Source organism: Triticum dicoccoides, chromosome 3A (assembly GCF_002162155.2).
Source record: "Triticum dicoccoides isolate Atlit2015 ecotype Zavitan chromosome 3A, WEW_v2.0, whole genome shotgun sequence".
Lineage (NCBI taxonomy): Eukaryota > Viridiplantae > Streptophyta > Magnoliopsida > Poales > Poaceae > Triticum > Triticum dicoccoides.
In genome coordinates this window covers 522,205,833-522,223,106 of record NC_041384.1, presented here as the reverse complement: position 1 = coordinate 522,223,106, position 17,274 = coordinate 522,205,833, and the positions used below count along the sequence as shown (strand labels likewise).

Here is a 17,274-nt window from a genome sequence, read left to right as displayed (position 1 = left end):
TCATGTTCATCAAATGATAACACATGTCTATGGCTAGGAAACTTAACCATATTTGATTAACGAGCTAATCTAGTAGAGGCATAGTAGGGACACTCTGTTTGTCTATGTATTCACACATGTACTATTTTTCGGTTAATACAATTCTAGCATGAATAATAAACATTTATCATGATATAAGCAAATACAAATAACAACTTTATTATTGCCTCTAGGGCATATTTCCTTCAGTGATAATGTTGGAGATTGTGCTGCCCGAGGTGCTGATCTTTTTGAGAACATAGCAGCAGAAATTATCGGTGCGGTGATACTAGGTGCAACGATGGCGCAACATTGCAAAATTGAAGGTAAGAATCTTGCAAAATCTCTGACTGGAATGTCGAGTAACATTGTTTCCATTTTGCTTCACTAGATGTTCTTTGGTCAACAAGAAATTAGGAACACTAGCCATAGATCTTTGCTAATATAAATGATATATTACAACAACAACAACAACAACAACAACAACAACAACAACAACAACAACAACAACAACAACAACAACAACAACAACAACAACAACAACAACAACAACAACAACAACAACAACAACAACAACAAAACAACAACAACAACAACAACAACAAAGCCTTTTACTCCCAAATAAGTCGGGGTAGGCTAGAGTTGAAACCCATAAAATCTCAAAACCAACTCGTGGTCTTGGAACATAGATAGCTAACTTCGACACATCCTTGTCCATGGCTAGTTCTTTGTGGGTCATTTCATTCCTTGCAGTTGCACTGTATTATAATCAGCATTATTTACTATTGCAGACCCCTTTGGATTTATTTTGTTTCCTCTTGTGGTCCATTCTTTTGATCGAGTGGTGTCATCGGTTGGAATACTCTCACTTAGTGGCACACGTGAATCTGGATTAATATCTCCTCTTGAAGACCCCATGGCAATTATGCAGAAAGGCTATTCTATTACTATACTGCTTGATGTTGTTACCTTTGGAGTGGTAAGTCTAGTTGTTTGGTCAATGCATTTCTTGTTTGACTATTTTCCTATCCTATATGGGTGTAATCAATTATACACTAAAAAGATCCTTCATGGTTAAATGCTCTCACAAAGAAAACATTATAGAAGTTCTTAGAAAGGAAAGCATCTAGGCTCTAGGCCCTCTGTCTGGTAATTAGTAATCCATTATTGGTTGGGTTTTTTCGAAAAGGAGGTGTACCCCCGGCCTCTGCATCTCTTGATGCACATAGCCATATATTTATTGAAATAAAAGGTTCCGAAATAGGTTCCAACAAGCAGTCTCGAAACGAAGCAAAAAGTCTAATAGTAAGAAAATAAATGGCACAACCGGCGAAAATAGGACTAGGAGACTAGACGCCTATCCTATCATTGGACCGCCATCGAAACCGGTTGTATGTATCTCGTGCAACCATCTCCCATCGGTTGCACCCAATATCCATATGCGCCCTGTGGTCCGCATGGCTGAGTAAGGACCACGTACGGATCCAAGTAGACGCTTTGAAAATGACCTGCAAAAAGTTTGTGATGGTTTGTATGTTAAAGGCAACATCATTCCGACAATTCCATATAGCCCAAAGTAACGCACATGCTTGCCGAGGAACGTAGCATGCAATTTCAAAGAAAATTCCTACGATCACGCAAGATCTATCTAGGAGATGTATAGCAACAAGAGGGGAGAGTGTGTCCACGTACCCTCGTACACCGAAAGCGGAAGCGTTAGGTTAACGCGGTTGATGTAGTCGAACGTCTTCACGATCCAACCGATCCAAGTACCGAACGTACGGCACCTCTGTATTCAGCACACGTTCAGCTCGATGATGTCCCTTGAACTCTTGATCCAGCAGAGGGTCGAGGGAGAGTTCTGCCAGCACGACGACGTGGTGACGGTGATGGTGATGTGATCCGCGCAAGGCTTCGCCTAAGCACTACGACGCTATGACCGGAGGAGTAAACTGTGGAGGGAGACACCGCACACGGCTAAGAGAACTATTGGTGTGCCCCCCCCCCCCGCTCCCGTATATAAAGAAGGGGAGGAAGAAGTGGCCGGCCCTAGGTGTGGCGCGCCATGGGGGGAGTCCTACTAGGACTCTACTCCTAGTAGGATTCGCCCCCCTTCCTTCCAACGGAGAGGGGAAAGGGGAAAGAGGGGAGAGGGAGAAGGAAAGGGGGGGGGGGTCGCGCCCCCACACCTTGTCCAATTCGGATTGGGAAGGGGGGAGGCGCGCGCCTCCTCTTGTGGCCTTCCTTCCTCTCTCCACTATGGTCCATGAGGCCCATTCACTTTCCCGGGGGGTTCCGGTAACCTCCCGGTACTTCAAAAAATCCCCGAACCTCTTCGAAACCATTATGGTGTCTGTATATAACCTTCCAATATATGAATCTTTACCTCTCAAATATTTCGAGATTCCTCGTCATGTTCGTGATCTCATCCGGGACTCCGAACAAACTTCGGTCACCAAAACACACAACTCATAATATAAATTGTCATCGAACGTTAAGCGTGCGGACCCTACGGGTTCGAGAACTATGTAGACATGACCGAGACACATCTCCGGTCAATAACCAATAGCAGAACCTAGATGCTCGTATTGTTTCCTACATATTCTACAAAGATCTTTATCGGTCAAACCGCATAACAACATACGTCATTCCCTTTGTCATCGGTATGTTACTTGCCTGAGATTCGATCGCCGGTATCATCATACCTAATTCAATCTCGTTACCGGCAAGTCTCTTTACTCGTTCTGTATTGCATTATCCCGCAACTAACTCATTAGTCACATTGCTTGCAAGGCTTATAGTGATGTGCATTGCCGAAAGGGCCCAGAGATACCTTTCCGATACACGGAGTGACAAATCCTAATATTGATCTATGCCAACCCAACAAACACCTTCGAAGACACATGTAGAACATCTTTATAATTACCCAGATATATTGTGACATTTGATAGCACACAAGGTGTTCCTCCGGTATTCGGGAGTTGCATAATCTTAGAGTCAGAGGAATATGTATAAGTCATGAAGAAAGCAATAGCAATAAAACTAAACGATCATAATTCTAAGCTAACGGATGTGTCTTGTCCATCACATCATTCTCTAATGATGTGATCCCGTTCATCAAATGATAACACATGTATATGGTCAGGAAACTTAACCATCTTTGATTAGCAAGCTAGTCAAGTAGAGGCATACTAGGGACACTCTGTTTTGGCTATGTATTCACACATGTACTAAGTTTCCGATTAATACAATTCTAGCATGAATAATAAACATTTATCATGATATAATAAAATATAAATAACAACTTTATTATTGCCTCTAGGGCATATTTTCTTCAATGCTCCCACACGAAAATGTGTCGCGGTCTGAGGCGCCACCCCAGCCAAACAGTTATAAAAAATATGTGCTATCGTGATAGGTGGAGTGACGTTAAACGTTACGTGAATAGTTCTCCAAAGTAACTTAGCAAGCGTACAATTGATAAACAGATGCTCGATTGTTGCAACCTGGTCGCAAAAGCAGCATATTTTACTTCCTTCCCACTTGCGCTTATCTTTAGTTAGAATCACGCCCTTATGCATGAACCACATAAACACTTTTATTTTTAGAGGCACCTTAATTTTCCAAATATGAAACGTCCTCGGGATAGTCCCGGTGTTAATCAAATCCGTGTACATTGATTTAACCAAGAAAACTCCTGACCTGGATAGCTTCCAGTGCAGAGAGTCTAGATCATCTGAAAGGTTAACCCCCATTAACCTACGCATGAGATGTAACCATCTATCCCACCGCTCACCTATAACTGACCGCCGAAACTGCATATTAAGCAGAGTGGATCCCAAAACTGAGGCAACAGAAACCTCTTTCCATTGAGCAATGTTGTAGGATGGATACTGCATGGCCAGTGGGGTTTCTCCTAGCCATGTGTCCTCCCAAAACCTAGTATCTCTTCCATTCCCTACAATGAATTTAGTCTTGTTGAAGAAGGTGACCTTTGTCTTCATAACCCCCTTCCATAACGGAGAATCAGATGGTTGAGTTGTAACCTAGGCAAGCATTTTGGAATGGAGATATTTATTATGCAGCAACTAAATCCAAACCCGTTCTCTTTCTACTGAAAGACGGTACAACCATTTGTTGAGCAAACACCTGTTTTTCACCTCCAGATTTTCAATACCCAAGCCTCCCTGGTCCTTCGGTCTACAGATTACGTCCCATTTTTCCAATCTATATTTAACCTTGTTTTCATCAATTTGCCAAAAAAATTCTAGATCTATGAAAATCCAATCTTCTCCGCACCCCAACCGGGACTTCAAAGAAAGAAAGAAGAAACACTGGCATACTTGTGAGTGCCGAATTAATAAGAATCAATCTTCCTCCATATGACAAGAGTTTGCCCTTCCAGCAACTCAGCTTCTTTTCAAACCGATCCTCAATACACTTTCATTCTTTATTCGTGAGCTTGCGGTGGTGAATTGGAATCCCTAAGTACGTGAAGGGCAACGGACCTAATTCACACCCAAATAGTTGCTTGTAAGTTTCTTGTTCTTCTTTGGCGCATCCAAAGCAGAACAGCTCACTCTTATTAAAATTAATTTTCAGTCCCGACAACTGTTCAAAAAGGCACAACACTAACTTCATGTTTCTAGCCTTAGCAAGGTCATGTTCCATGAAAATAATGGTGTCATCGACATATTGAAGAATGGAAACCCCACCATCTACCAAATGTGGGATAAGACCACCTACTTGGTCATCTTGTTTTGCTCTATTAACAAGAACAACCAACATATCAACGACGACATTAAAAAGGATTAGAGACATCCGATCACCATGTCTCAGTCCTTTTAGCGTCTGAAAATAATGACCAATATCATCATTTACCTTGATTCTGATGCTACTTCCTTGTACGAAGGACTCGGCCTGTTTCCTCCATTCCTGATCAAACCCTTTCATACGCAAAGCCTGATGTAAAAATGGCCATTTCACTTTATCATAAGCCTTTTCGAAATCCACTTTAAAGACCACTCCATCGAGCTTCTTCGAGTGAATTTCATGCAAGGTCTCATGTAAAACGACCACCCCCTCGAGAATGTGTCGTCCTAGCATAAAGGCAGTCTGGGTTGGCTGCACCACCGAATGTGCAATTTGTGTCAAACATTTAGTGCCAACTTTAGTGAAAATTTTGAAGCTCGCATTGAGCAAACATATCGGTCTGAATTGCTCAATGTGAATTGCTTCCACCTTCTTTGGTAACAACGCGATGGTGCCGAAGTTTAACTTAAAAAGTTGAAGGTGGCCATTAAACAAATCATGAAACATAGACATCAAGTCACCTTTAATAATACCCCAACATTTTTTATGGAATTCGGCAGGGAAGCCATCTAGACCAGGTGCATTATTATTTTTCATTTGTGACATTTTTCATTTGTGATATCGCTTCAAACACCTCCTCAGGAAAAAGGAGCAATGAGTACCTCGTTCTCATCATCCGACAGTTGAGGAATGTCGTCCACCATGCTCTCATCGAGGGCGACATAATTCTCTGCCGGGGCCCCAAACAAAGTTTTATAATAATTGGTGATATACATTTTTAAATTTTCATGACCAACAATCATACCCTCATCTTGTTCAAGTTGAATGATTCTCTTTTTCCTATGTTTTCCATTGGCAATCATATGAAAAAATTATGTGTTATTATCTCCTTGAACAACCCGACACACTTTCGCTCTAAGTGCCCATTTTAATTCCTCTTCTCTAAGTAGCTTCGCCAGACTCACCTCCGCTTCTCTTTTATTCACTCGTTCATCCATGTCCAGCGAGGTGCTTTCAGCCTTTATGTCAAGGTTATTAATGATCTTCAACAATCTTTCTTTCTCTTTCCTACAAGCTCCATTATTACTGTTAGCCCATCCCCTCAAGAACTGTCTAAGATGTCTAATTTTATACTGCCATTTATCAATATTCGACTCTCCCCTTTGTTCCACTACCCATTCCCTAGCTATAAGCTCAAGAAAATCCTCCCTCTCGAACCACACAGCCTCGAAAGAGAAGACATTCTTGTTTCCCCAGTGTACCGCTTCACCGAAGTCTACAAGAAGAGGAGTATGATCAGATATTCCCCTTTGTAACACCTGCACCGTCATTAAAGGAAATTGGTCGTAAACCAAGAACATTTAAATTAACAGGAGAAGAAAACTATAAAAGGTAAGACAGTTTATCCCACCAATGAGCACAAGCAATGGTTGTGGTGCCATGGCTGTAACCGGTTGTGGTGTCATGTGGCTAACTTTAGGCCTCTAGCATTACATTCTTTTGCCCTGAAGTTGTTTTTGATTAGTTACCTCTATCTTGTTTCTAGTCTACTTGTTGGCTCCTGTACACTGAATAAGCACCTTCTGCATGGTTTAATTTTGACTTCTGTGTCTTGGTGGGCATCATCACATGGCTGATAAATCAACTGCTATATCTATTAAAATTTGTGAGGATATCCCTGTTGTAATTGCTAATGTTACATTGTTACTATCTTAACCGACTTTATTACTCTTGATATACCTGAGGACGACAATATATTGGTTATCCATGGTAGACCTTTTCTTAATATTGTAGGAGTTGTTATTGATTGCAACAAAAACAATATCACTTTTCATGTCAATGGTAATGAGCATATGCTATATTTTTTGAAGAACAAGTATCAAGTAAGTAGTATCAACTCTATCAAAAGAATTATGACAATTACTATTGAAGGTTTTGAATTTCCTCTTTCGACTCTATTGAAAGAATTATGTCAACGGTAATGCGCATTCGGTATACTGTTTATGTAATATAATCAGTTGTACAGATTCGAAGCAGTCTAAAATTTCTTCCTGCAACGGGCTGTAAAACAAATCTAGCATTTAACTATTCATGCTTATAGATGGGTTCTAACTATTTATGTTATCACTTCTCACCATCCTAACACTGATTGAGTAAATTCCGCAGCCTGAAAGTGTTAGGGAAATCACGAACATTGTGGATGCTGTGGGCGCTGTGGGTAACACAGCGAAAAAGCTACTACAAAGGGATTTGCTATAGGGTCAGCAGCACTGGCTTCCTTTCTTCTATTCAGTGCATATATGGATGAAGTTGCTTTTGCACAATTATAAGTAGATGAGGTAATTTGCCATATTGGAAGAGAGAATCAGTGGTGCCGATGTTGATGGTGCCCGTATTTCATTGTTACTATTGGACAAAGGATACAAAGCTGGAGAATATACTGCGACATAATACTAGATTAGTAGATTAGAATGGACTTCAAAAATCCATGATTGGGTAACACACAAGCCTCTTAAAATTTTCTTTCTGAACTTTCATATTCACTTCATCCAAAAACCATCCCTTAAATAGAGCACAATCTGTATTCCATTGAAGTATCAGTTGATAGTCAATGCTTTTTTTTGAGGTAAGCTATCAGCCAAACGCGGTTCTAATGTGGGCACTCTTGGAGCAATCAAACTGATGCGGTTTGAAACAGGAGATCAGTTCACAACATTGCAGCAATCAAACTGAAGGGAATATTTCCGGAACTGAACCTACTTCATGGTAGGTTTAGGTCAGTTTATCCGGCTATTATTGATATGTTAGGGGTGACACTTTTGGACTAGTATCAAATCTAAGGATGTGAGCTAGCTCTGGTGTGAGATAAACAGGTGATGCAAGAACAAATATGCCACTACTTTTGCCTGCTGTCCATTTGTAGTTTTTGTCATCTTACATGGTCTGGAATAGCAGTGGAATTTGGTTGAGTTAAACTTCGCGAAGCCGATAGAATTACTCTGAAAACAATTAAGACATACCAAGTCCATACAAATTACACCGAAAAACAATGTCTAGTGCTTATGGTTGTACAACACAGAAAAACAGTGCAAAATATCTACAAAGTACTTGGGTACCAAATTGCCATCAGGAGGGATGTCATGTAGTTTTAATCTCACAGCATTAGCACAGAAGTGCCAACCAAATTGCTCAAAGCCCTTGCGCAATAACCCAAACATCACTTGGCAACGGAAGATTTTGTGAAAGTAAACGAGGGCAAAAAGGCGCCAGATTGTTAATTCCAAAACAGAGCAAAAAGAAAGAACTCGGAACGGCACGATTTTCTTGCTCAACCGCATATAACCATCATCATCAAAACGAAGGGGAGAGAGACGAACGAGGTGCTGCCATCAGAAGGGATGGTAAATAACTTGTGATCTCATCGCGTCAGGCAGAAACCATGCCGTGAACTGCTCAAAGCCCTTGCGCAATAACCCAAACATCACTTGGCAGCAAGAAGAAGAAGAAGCACGTCCTTTCCGGGAGGCAAGAAAGAGTCAAGAAACGCGCACGAGATATCCGAAGAAAACACCGACGAAACGTATCAGGAACCGGGATGCGTCGACGCAGATAGCCATCTGCGATGGCGGCTAGGGTTTGAATAGAACAGCGGGCGGCGGCGTCGCCCAGGGCTGGAAGGGGGTGCGGTTTTTATACCCACGCCCGACACGCCTAACTGGAAACGTACTTTCTGAACTCCGTAAGCCCAACCAGAAGACGTCTTCCAAGCGCTACCACAAACCATGTGCAAAGGCGTATTTCGTGGTATGCGTCAGCACTGACCTGGACCTGGAGGCTGAGGAGTGAGGAGTCTCGCACGGTTGACAGAGTCGACGGTGGCGAATCAAAAAAAAAAAAAAAAAGACTAGACGGTGGCGGAAAATGGCGTGCGGTCTCCTGCCGCTGCTCCACGGCCCCCTCTCCTCTCCGCCTCGTCCCCTCGTCCCCTCCCGCTCCCCCTCCCTCCTCGCGCCCGGGACCCTGCCCCTAGCCCCTCGCCGGAGCAGGGTTTCGCGTCACCTGTCCCCTGCCCCTCCGCGCGCGCTCCCGGACATTGCCGCGGCGGCGGCGGGCCTCCGGGACGCGGTCGCCGGCGCCTTCCAGGCGTCCCCGCCTACGTGGAGCTCGGCTGCCACAACCAACGTCGCCATCTTCGTCGCGGGCACGCCGCTGCTCCTCTCCGGCCTCTCCGCCTCCGGCATCGCGGCCGCCTACGTCCTCGGCACCCTCACGTGGCGCGCATTTGGGGCCCGGGCTTACCTCCTCGTCGCCGCCTACTTCGTGGTGGTGAGTGGATCGGGTGCTGCTTTGCCTGAGATGCTGTGATAAATCTGAAATTTAGCAATACGGCCGTTTTTGTCACGGTTTTAGAATTACTGTTGAGGCGTTGTCGCCGACCGATGATCTTCATTTCTTAATAGGACATGTTTCATCGGTGTTCTCTCTACTCCCTGCCCAATAAATATTATTTTAGCGATTGCGGTGTCTTCTAGCGGATTACCTAGCCTTGGTAATGGTACCGGCAAAATCGGTGCTTTCTGGTGTCTGTCAGCAATTGATGCAAAGTAGCAATTTCCCACAGCCAAGTTTGTCAAAATTGTAAGGGATAAACTAGCTTTATAGACATGATTACAGACAAGATAGTTTCATATTTCTGTCTTGCTCAAGTTGTACATGAATTGACCGGAAATCTGAATTACTCTAGTTTCATACCCATACAAATCTGTATATCAGTGGTGGAGACAGAACCTTTTCAAAGCCCAGGCAAACCGCAAGACGAAGTGCCTATAAGATAGAATGCCATTTTTGGTGCAGGCTGCTGTGATATTCACCCAGGTAGATCATCCTGATGCCAGCAATCTGGAAGGGGAGGTTTCACCTCCCCTGCTATAGGGAGAGAAACGGGCTAGTAAGGGGGTCGCTCTTTTCCGATGCTGCCTATATATTGAAATAGGGAAGTCTTGATTTGGCAATCTTGCCAGTTAGGAAATCCAGGCTTTGCCAAAACTTCCAAACTTCCTTTATTTGTTCTGCTCTTTAGAACCACAGATGAATCATGAATGAGTGATCATCACATGTTTTAATCTTTCAAATCAGGTGGAGGTTGTGCATAAGAGACACTTTTCTCCAGTTTATGGTTTGCCCTTGCTAAAGGAGAATTGAGATTGGTATTTCCTGTGAAATTATTTAAATATGTATTGCCAGAAAATAAATAATCACAATGTATGATTATTCTGTTCAAGTGTTCATTGATAGGCAATCTTTGCTATGCAACTTCCACTGCCTGTTCGGAAAGCTAGCAGTTGTAAATTTATGGATGTATGTGTTCTGTCGATTGTGGGACATAGTTCCATGACCCTCCTTAGGCTGGTTGCACTACCTGACAAAGGCAACTAATCTGCTGTATCCATCATGTCAATCCCAGTACATCATCAGTCTAGGTTATTTATTTTGCTTTTAATATGCAGGGCACAGCAGTGACCAAGTTAAAGATAAAACAAAAAGAAGCTTTGGGAGTGGCTGAGAAAAAAGGAGGAAGGAGAGGTCCTGGTAGTGTTATTGGTTCTAGTGCTGCTGGTTGTGTCTGTGCTCTCCTATCAGTATATAATGTGGGCGGGGGAGCATTCGCGGAACTCTGGACACTTGGCTTTGTTGCAAGTTTCTGTACTAAACTCAGTGATACAGTTTCCAGTGAAATAGGGAAGGCATATGGAAGAACAACGTAAGGTCCTGGTCATTTACCACTCTATTTGCATGACCTTTAGATAGTTGATGGTCTATTTGGTGCTTACCTGTGCAAACTTAATAAACTGTACTAATTGTTAAAGCTTCAATATCATACTTAGAGCTCAGTTCTGTTCTTTTTGTAGAGTAGTTACCTAGTGACAACATTTAAGATTGTTCCAAGAGGTACAGAAGGTGCAGTCAGTGTTGAGGGCACTCTTGCTGGAATTGTAGCATCAACGTTTCTGGCAGGGATTGGTTATATTTTGGGGCAGGTAAACAATTTTTAAAATTATGTACTATGGACATCTTCTCCAGTTATTTAACTGTAATTAGACTTGCATGTGTCATGTTGTTTATATGCCTACTATCTCATGCTCTTATAATCTGATAGTGTCAATGGCTAGAACACATATTAGAGCAATGTTGGGAGCATACGACCTGCAATGTTAAGCTCCTTGCATTTGCATCTAGGAGGATAGTAATCAAAATTTTGATATGGAAGTGGCAGTAATTATTGTACTTTTTTTTACCTTGGACTGTAACTCAGGAATATGGTTATTGAAAAAAAAAAAGAAAAATGATTTGCTTTACAGGTAAATCTACCACAGGGTGTGCTATGTGTTCTTGCATCCCAGATTGCAAATTTTGGCGAGAGTTTGATTGGCGCAACGCTGCAGGATAAGGAAGGTTTTGAATGGGTGAGCCTAAACTTTCGGATGCTGAATGCTGATGCTTTATATATATTGTTGTTAAGAGATAGGTTTTTTTTTCTATAGAAGGCCTTTGGATCATAAGAATCGGTTCACCAAAGTTCTATGGAATCCATTCCTATACACTCCATTCCATAGGAATTACAGCATGAACTCAAACCTCATTTTATTTTTTCCTTTGAGAAGTCCAATGCAGGTGCACTCATTCTCTCTACTCTCTCTCAATCCTCTAAAATTCTTGTGTTTATTACCTGTGCACCATCCAAAGACATCTCTTATAAAATTCATGTTTTTCGAAATCCTGTAGGAATTCATAGTAGTTGACATCAATCTGTCTTACATTTTTCCTATCCCTGCAATCCAAAAAGGGCCTTAGTTTCCCTAGTAAAGCTGTGTTTGCCTTTTGTGTTCTGTTATACTCTTGTTGTTGAAAGTTTAGCCTCATATTTGCATCACCAAGTTGGCCTGCCTGAACACTGTGAGTAACTAGGCAAAGTCTCCTTTTGGCATTGTGATGGATTGTGATAATCTTATTTGGTTGGACTCCTTTTGGAATCTGAGTGTTTGGGCTGGCTAGATTGTTCTTAATCTAGTTGCTAATAAATATATTATTGCACTCTGAAACTCACTAGATCAAATGTGAGAAGACAATTATGGAATAGCATAACTTTAATTCGATTTAGCAAACATTGTAATACTGAGAGCTATGAAAAATAAGTACAGCCGTCACAACAACCACAAATTGCCCAATGCTATGGTGAAATTTTTCAAACAGGGGAATCTTGCATGTGCCAGTTATATTTATCTCTTTTGGACAATCATCCTCTCTTTGTACTCAACATGCATTCCTAGGTCGTTTGTAGCCTAAATGATGGCTGGTATTTTTCAGCGTATGTCATGGTGTAGTTGCCACCATATAATCCCCATTCAGTGGTGCGTGTCTCTGTAATGTAGGTTCATGAAGGCCTGAACGATATTTCAGCCTATGGCATAATGCAAATGCCATTGTAATAAATAAATTAATAGGCCTATTTTTTGGTATTGGCTGTACCAATTGATGCATAGTCCAGAAATGCATATTGTCGAGGCTTGCGGGTGCAGAATCTACCAATTTAATATCCACGTTTCTGTTTCACTAGGGCATGTGGTTTTGGAGAAAAAAAATAACCCCAGAATCATTGATGTCTGTACAGCACTCTTGATCCCTCTTCTTTTAGGTGTGTCAAGTAAAAATCTCGGGCTAATTAGATATGGAACATTCAGTTAACAGAATTAGTGTAGACCCATGTCTCCCGAACAATAGTAACCAGGATAGTGTCATCCGCATTGATGTATACTCTTATTCAAGCTGTTCTTTTGGTTTACTTTTCAGGGTCACATTATCTGCACATTATATAGTTATATGTTGACACCAGAAGTTCCCCACAAAGCTAAAAAAAGTGTATATTTCTCTATGCAGCTGAACAATGATGTTGTCAACGTGGTCAATATCTCGGCCGGCGCCGTTTTGGCTGCTCTAATGCAGCAGCTGCTAGTGAGCTGGCGCTCATGATCTTTGTTTCCTGACTTTTCTCCAGTGCATCCGCTCTCGTAGTTTCTTAGCGGTATAAGCAGCTGGCATTTGCTTGTGGAACTCTCAAGTCGCAATTGAGTGGATGCACGTGCTTCTCCTTTGTGACACATCTTCCTGTACTTCTAATTCTAGCTTAAGGCCTGTTCCCGTTCGCTCCACTCCGCGGAGCTCCAGGAGCTCGGTTTGAGCTGCTCCGTGGAAATAAGCTGCAGTTTCCTCCGCTCCGGGGGCGCAGTCCAGGGATCGGAGAGGAACCGAACAGGCCTTTAGTAACATTGATTTGTGGAAGTAAAACACTCTCTGCCAGAGCATCATATGTTCAAGAAATACTGAGCTGGCTGGCGTGCTACTAGCTACTACTCCAAACAATGATCATTCTACACCAGTTAAAACTCGTGATTGGACAAGTTGCATGGTTTATGATCCATGATCACAAGATGATGAAGTTGCAGGTCCCTTCAGCTGCAAGCCTGCAAGCATCACATGGCGTCTTGCTTTTGTAGGGAATCCTAACTTGATCCATCACCTCGACCTGCCATACGGCGGGCAAGCACGGATGCACGCCTTCCCACTATTGGATGAGCCAGACATCTTTACGTCACGTTGGCCAGGACGTGTTGTCACGGCACACACCCGAGTGAGCGCATGGTACAGGCCATAGCCTCGTACGAGCTCACTTTTGCTCCGCCTTGGTCTGTGTGGGCTAGATAATGCACTTCTAGCAGACCAGCATGTGCTTTCTTGCAACCGTGCGACTTTCTGTCTCATCGGACTCTTACTTTTGCTTCTGCTTATTAGGTTTGTTGCTATCGATTGGAAACACGAGTATTGAGCAGAAATTGCTTTTGGAGTCCGAGCTCATGGAGGACTCCAAATGCAAAATTTAAAATTCTTGAAAATTCATATTTTTACAATCCAGAATAGAACTGGAAAAAATACATAGATAGATGAAGGCATAGTGCATAAGTGTGTAAATTTTCAGAACAAAATACTCCCTCCGTCCCAAAATTCTTGTCTTAAATTTATCTAAATACGGATGTATCAAGTCACGTTTTAGTATTAGATACATCCGTATCTAGACGAATCTAAGACAAGAATTTTGGGACGGAGGGAGTACGTTGAAACAAGGGTTGTGCGAAAAAGACAAATCTGGGGCTTTTTAACGCATGATGCTATTTATCCTTTTAGACATGGATTTGTCTTTTTCGTACAGGTCGCATTTTAACGTATTTCATTCCGAAATTTTACACATGTACGCCTCACATCATTGTTTACTTGTACAAGCAAATTCAGAATTTTTTTTGAAACCGAAATTTTGAATTTTTCAAAAAATCGGCATCCATAGAGGCCGAGAGCTAACTAAAATGCCACTCTCAGTATGAGCTTCTTTAATGCCTTCTGAAATGTTTGAGTGCTACTACCTCTGAGTTTAAGCTGAAGCGTCAAAACGTGTTACATTTAGAAAGAAAGGGTGTACTGCATTTTGATTTTGATATTTACATCTGACTATCTGAGTTCCTTTTGTTTCGATGCTGCTAGTACTCCCTCCGTCCGAAAATACTTGTCATTGAAATGGATGTATCTAGATGTTTTTTAGTCTAGATACATCCATATTCATCCATTTTGATGACAAGTAATTCTGGATGAAGGGAGTATTATTTTTGTTAATGCTATGTTTGCTATTTGCGGAGATGGCTTATGAACTTCTGCCGACCGAACAAAACATGTTTCCTTTCTGTCACTTACACTTAAATTAAGTACCCTTCTCTGCTAGCTGTGTCAGCAGCACCACGCCTTTCTGATGGATGAACACCAACACGCAGGCATGCCATGCAGGTATTACTCGTCCAAAACTCGCAGCGCTGAGGCCCCTCTCTCTTGTACTTGGCCTGATAACCCAGTTTTACCCGGCGACTTAACTAGTGCCTGACCAGTCAGCCTATCTTATGTGTAACAGTAGTAGTACTGCTAGCCCCCGTCCTTCGGTAGCGAGGACCATATGCGCGGTTCCTTGTGGAAAACATGACGTGCCACACTGCGTGCACTGCGCTTTGGTGCCTCCCACTGTGCGGACAGCAGCCTCCTGTGCGCTGCTCGTACCGCTAAATCGTGCGAGGCCGAGGTTCTTCCCGGCGTCCCGAACGCAAACCTCTCTGCACGATGCTCTCTCTGCCCATGGCCGGTCACGTCACGTCAATCACCGCACCGCGCACTGGCCCCATCTGCGTCGCCCACGCGGCCGACCCCTGCTGCTCTTAAACCCCGGGAAAACCACGCTCGTCAAACGCATAGCCTCGGAGCAAAACGGACGCCACGATGCCGGCCTCCATCGCGGTCTTCCTGTGCCTGCTCTCGGCGGCCGCGGCCATGGACGCGGCGGAGAGGGAGACGCTGTTCCTCGTCATGGACGCCGTGTCCTCCGACCGGGACTGGCGCTCCGAGAGCCCCGACCCCTGCGGCGCGCCCTGGCCGGGGCTCGAGTGCAAGCCGGCGCCGGGCACCGCGGCGCCGCTGCACGTCACGCGGCTGGACTTCGGCGTGGAGCCCAACCCGTCGTGCAAGGACGCGGCCGCCTTCCCGCCCCAGGTGCTCACCCTGCCCCGCCTCCAGTCCCTCTTCTTCGTCAACTGCTTCAACAACCCGGCCGCCGTCACCGCCCTCGTCCTCCCTTCCGCCAACCTCTCGTCCTCCACCCTGCAGCAGCTCAGCATCCGGGCCAACCCCTCGCTGTCCGGCGTCATGCCGCCGCAGCTCGTCAGGCTCAGGTCCCTCCAGGTGCTCACCATCTCCCAGAACGGCCTCGTCCGTGGCGAGATCCCGCGGGGCATCGGCGAGCTCAGGTCGCTCGTGCACCTCGACCTCAGCTACAACTCCCTCTCCGGGCCGGTGCCGACCCGGATCAGCGAGCTCAAGGGCTTGGTCGGCCTCGACCTCAGCTACAACGCGCTGTCCGGCCCCATCCCTGGCCGGATCGGCGACCTGCGCCAGCTGCAGAAGCTGGACCTGAGCTCCAACAACCTCACCGGCGGCATTCCGGACACCGTCGCCAACCTCACCTCCCTCACCTTCCTGGCGCTAAGCAACAACGGCCTCAATGGGCACTTCCCTCCTGGCCTCTCCGCTCTCCGGAATCTCCAGTACCTGATCATGGACAACAACCCGATGGGCGTCCCGCTGCCGTCCGAGCTCGGCAGCCTCGCCCGTCTTCAAGAACTCCGGCTAGCCGGCTCCGGCTACTCGGGGCCGATACCGGCGGCGTTTGGACAGCTGGCGAGCCTGACGACGCTTTCGCTCGAAGACAACAACCTCACGGGCGAGATTCCCGCGGGGCTGAGCAGGCTGCACAGGATATACCACCTGAACCTGAGCAACAACGGGCTGGGCGGGGCCGTGCCGTTCGACGGCGCGTTCCTGCGGCGGCTCGGCCGCAACCTCGACCTCAGCGGCAACTCGGGGCTGTGCCTGGACGTCGTGCGGGACGTCGGCGTCGGCGTTGCTGCCTGCCATGGCGGCGGCGGCGGTGATGGTTCCTTGGCGCGTGACTCGGTGAGCAGTGCTGCCAGGGGAGTGATGGCGAGAGGCTCCACGGACAGTTTCCGGTTTCGCCTGCTCGGCCCAGTGTGCGTGGTAGTGATCTCCTGCATCTTTTTTCCTCCGAATGGGTATGCGTAGTGTTGACAGGATTCGTGTGTTGGTTACTGCCCATGTACGTACTTGTGTGTTGTAAAAGTTTTGTAATGCTAATTTGTCTACGGCGAGGCTTGTAGCAGAGTTGTAGAAAGCTGTTGACTCTCAGGCTCGAGCACGGCGGTTTATCAGTCGCCGTAAGTTCATTTCCAAAGCGCCCCCTCCGACGTGCTGCGCAATCTATCGAGGGCCTATATTGGATCCGCCGAGCAGTTCAGACATGCTTTTTCACGAAAGAAAAACCGAGATAAACTGGGGCTTTGCGGGAGTCCGAATAGCAGACACGTAGACCTGAAACCGTGCGCCTCCATGTTCTTCTTCGTTTTTTCTCTCTTGTCCTCGCCACCGCTCACCATCCCGGCCGTCCCGCCACACCCCTGGCAGAACTCGACGAGTCCGTCACCTTTAACGGTACACTCTAACTCCAAGCCGCTTCTCTGTCAGCGTTCCACACATCTCCTTCGACCGCCGCGCAGGTACCGCCAGCTCCTACGATACTCACGTCTCCTTCGACCGTCGCGCAGGTACCGCCAGCTCCTACGATACTCACCTTGCCCGGCAACTTTTCGACAAAATGCCCATGCTAAGAGGATGACCTTGCCCGGCAACTTTTCGACAAAATGCCCATGCTAAGAGGATGTTTGGATTGGTGTTGTGCCCGACCAAAACTTTGGCGTTGACCAAAGGGCTGGCAACCATTTGGATGGG

The 17,274-nt window shown here is 45.1% G+C and overlaps 2 protein-coding genes across 2 annotated transcripts; both read left to right on the top strand.

The window, feature by feature from the left end:
- The first annotated feature begins 8,699 nt into the window (after positions 1 to 8,699).
- On the top strand, positions 8,700 to 13,286 carry LOC119268945 (protein VTE6, chloroplastic-like). Its single transcript, XM_037550666.1, has 5 exons — positions 8,700 to 9,156; positions 10,338 to 10,591; positions 10,745 to 10,868; positions 11,190 to 11,294; positions 12,766 to 13,286. The coding sequence occupies exons 1-5, from the start codon at positions 8,752 to 8,754 to the stop codon at positions 12,856 to 12,858; spliced, it is 981 nt and encodes a 326-aa protein (XP_037406563.1). The 5' UTR covers positions 8,700 to 8,751; the 3' UTR covers positions 12,859 to 13,286.
- A 1,872-nt stretch (positions 13,287 to 15,158) lies between these two features.
- On the top strand, positions 15,159 to 16,648 carry LOC119268944 (receptor like protein 29-like). The gene has a single exon (XM_037550665.1). The coding sequence runs from the start codon at positions 15,196 to 15,198 to the stop codon at positions 16,549 to 16,551; it is 1,356 nt and encodes a 451-aa protein (XP_037406562.1). The 5' UTR covers positions 15,159 to 15,195; the 3' UTR covers positions 16,552 to 16,648.
- The last annotated feature ends 626 nt before the right edge of the window (positions 16,649 to 17,274 follow it).

Excerpts from the sequence above, each read along its gene's own strand:
- LOC119268945 (XM_037550666.1), top strand. The coding sequence starts at position 8,752 with ATGGCGTGCGGTCTCCTGCCGCTGCTCCACGGCCCCCTCTCCTCTCCG. Across the intron at positions 10,592-10,744 it reads AAGGCATATGGAAGAACAAC|TTACCTAGTGACAACATTTA; the intron begins GTAAGGTCCTGG and ends TTTGTAGAGTAG. Across the intron at positions 11,295-12,765 it reads ATAAGGAAGGTTTTGAATGG|CTGAACAATGATGTTGTCAA; the intron begins GTGAGCCTAAAC and ends TTCTCTATGCAG.
- LOC119268944 (XM_037550665.1), top strand. The coding sequence starts at position 15,196 with ATGCCGGCCTCCATCGCGGTCTTCCTGTGCCTGCTCTCGGCGGCCGCG.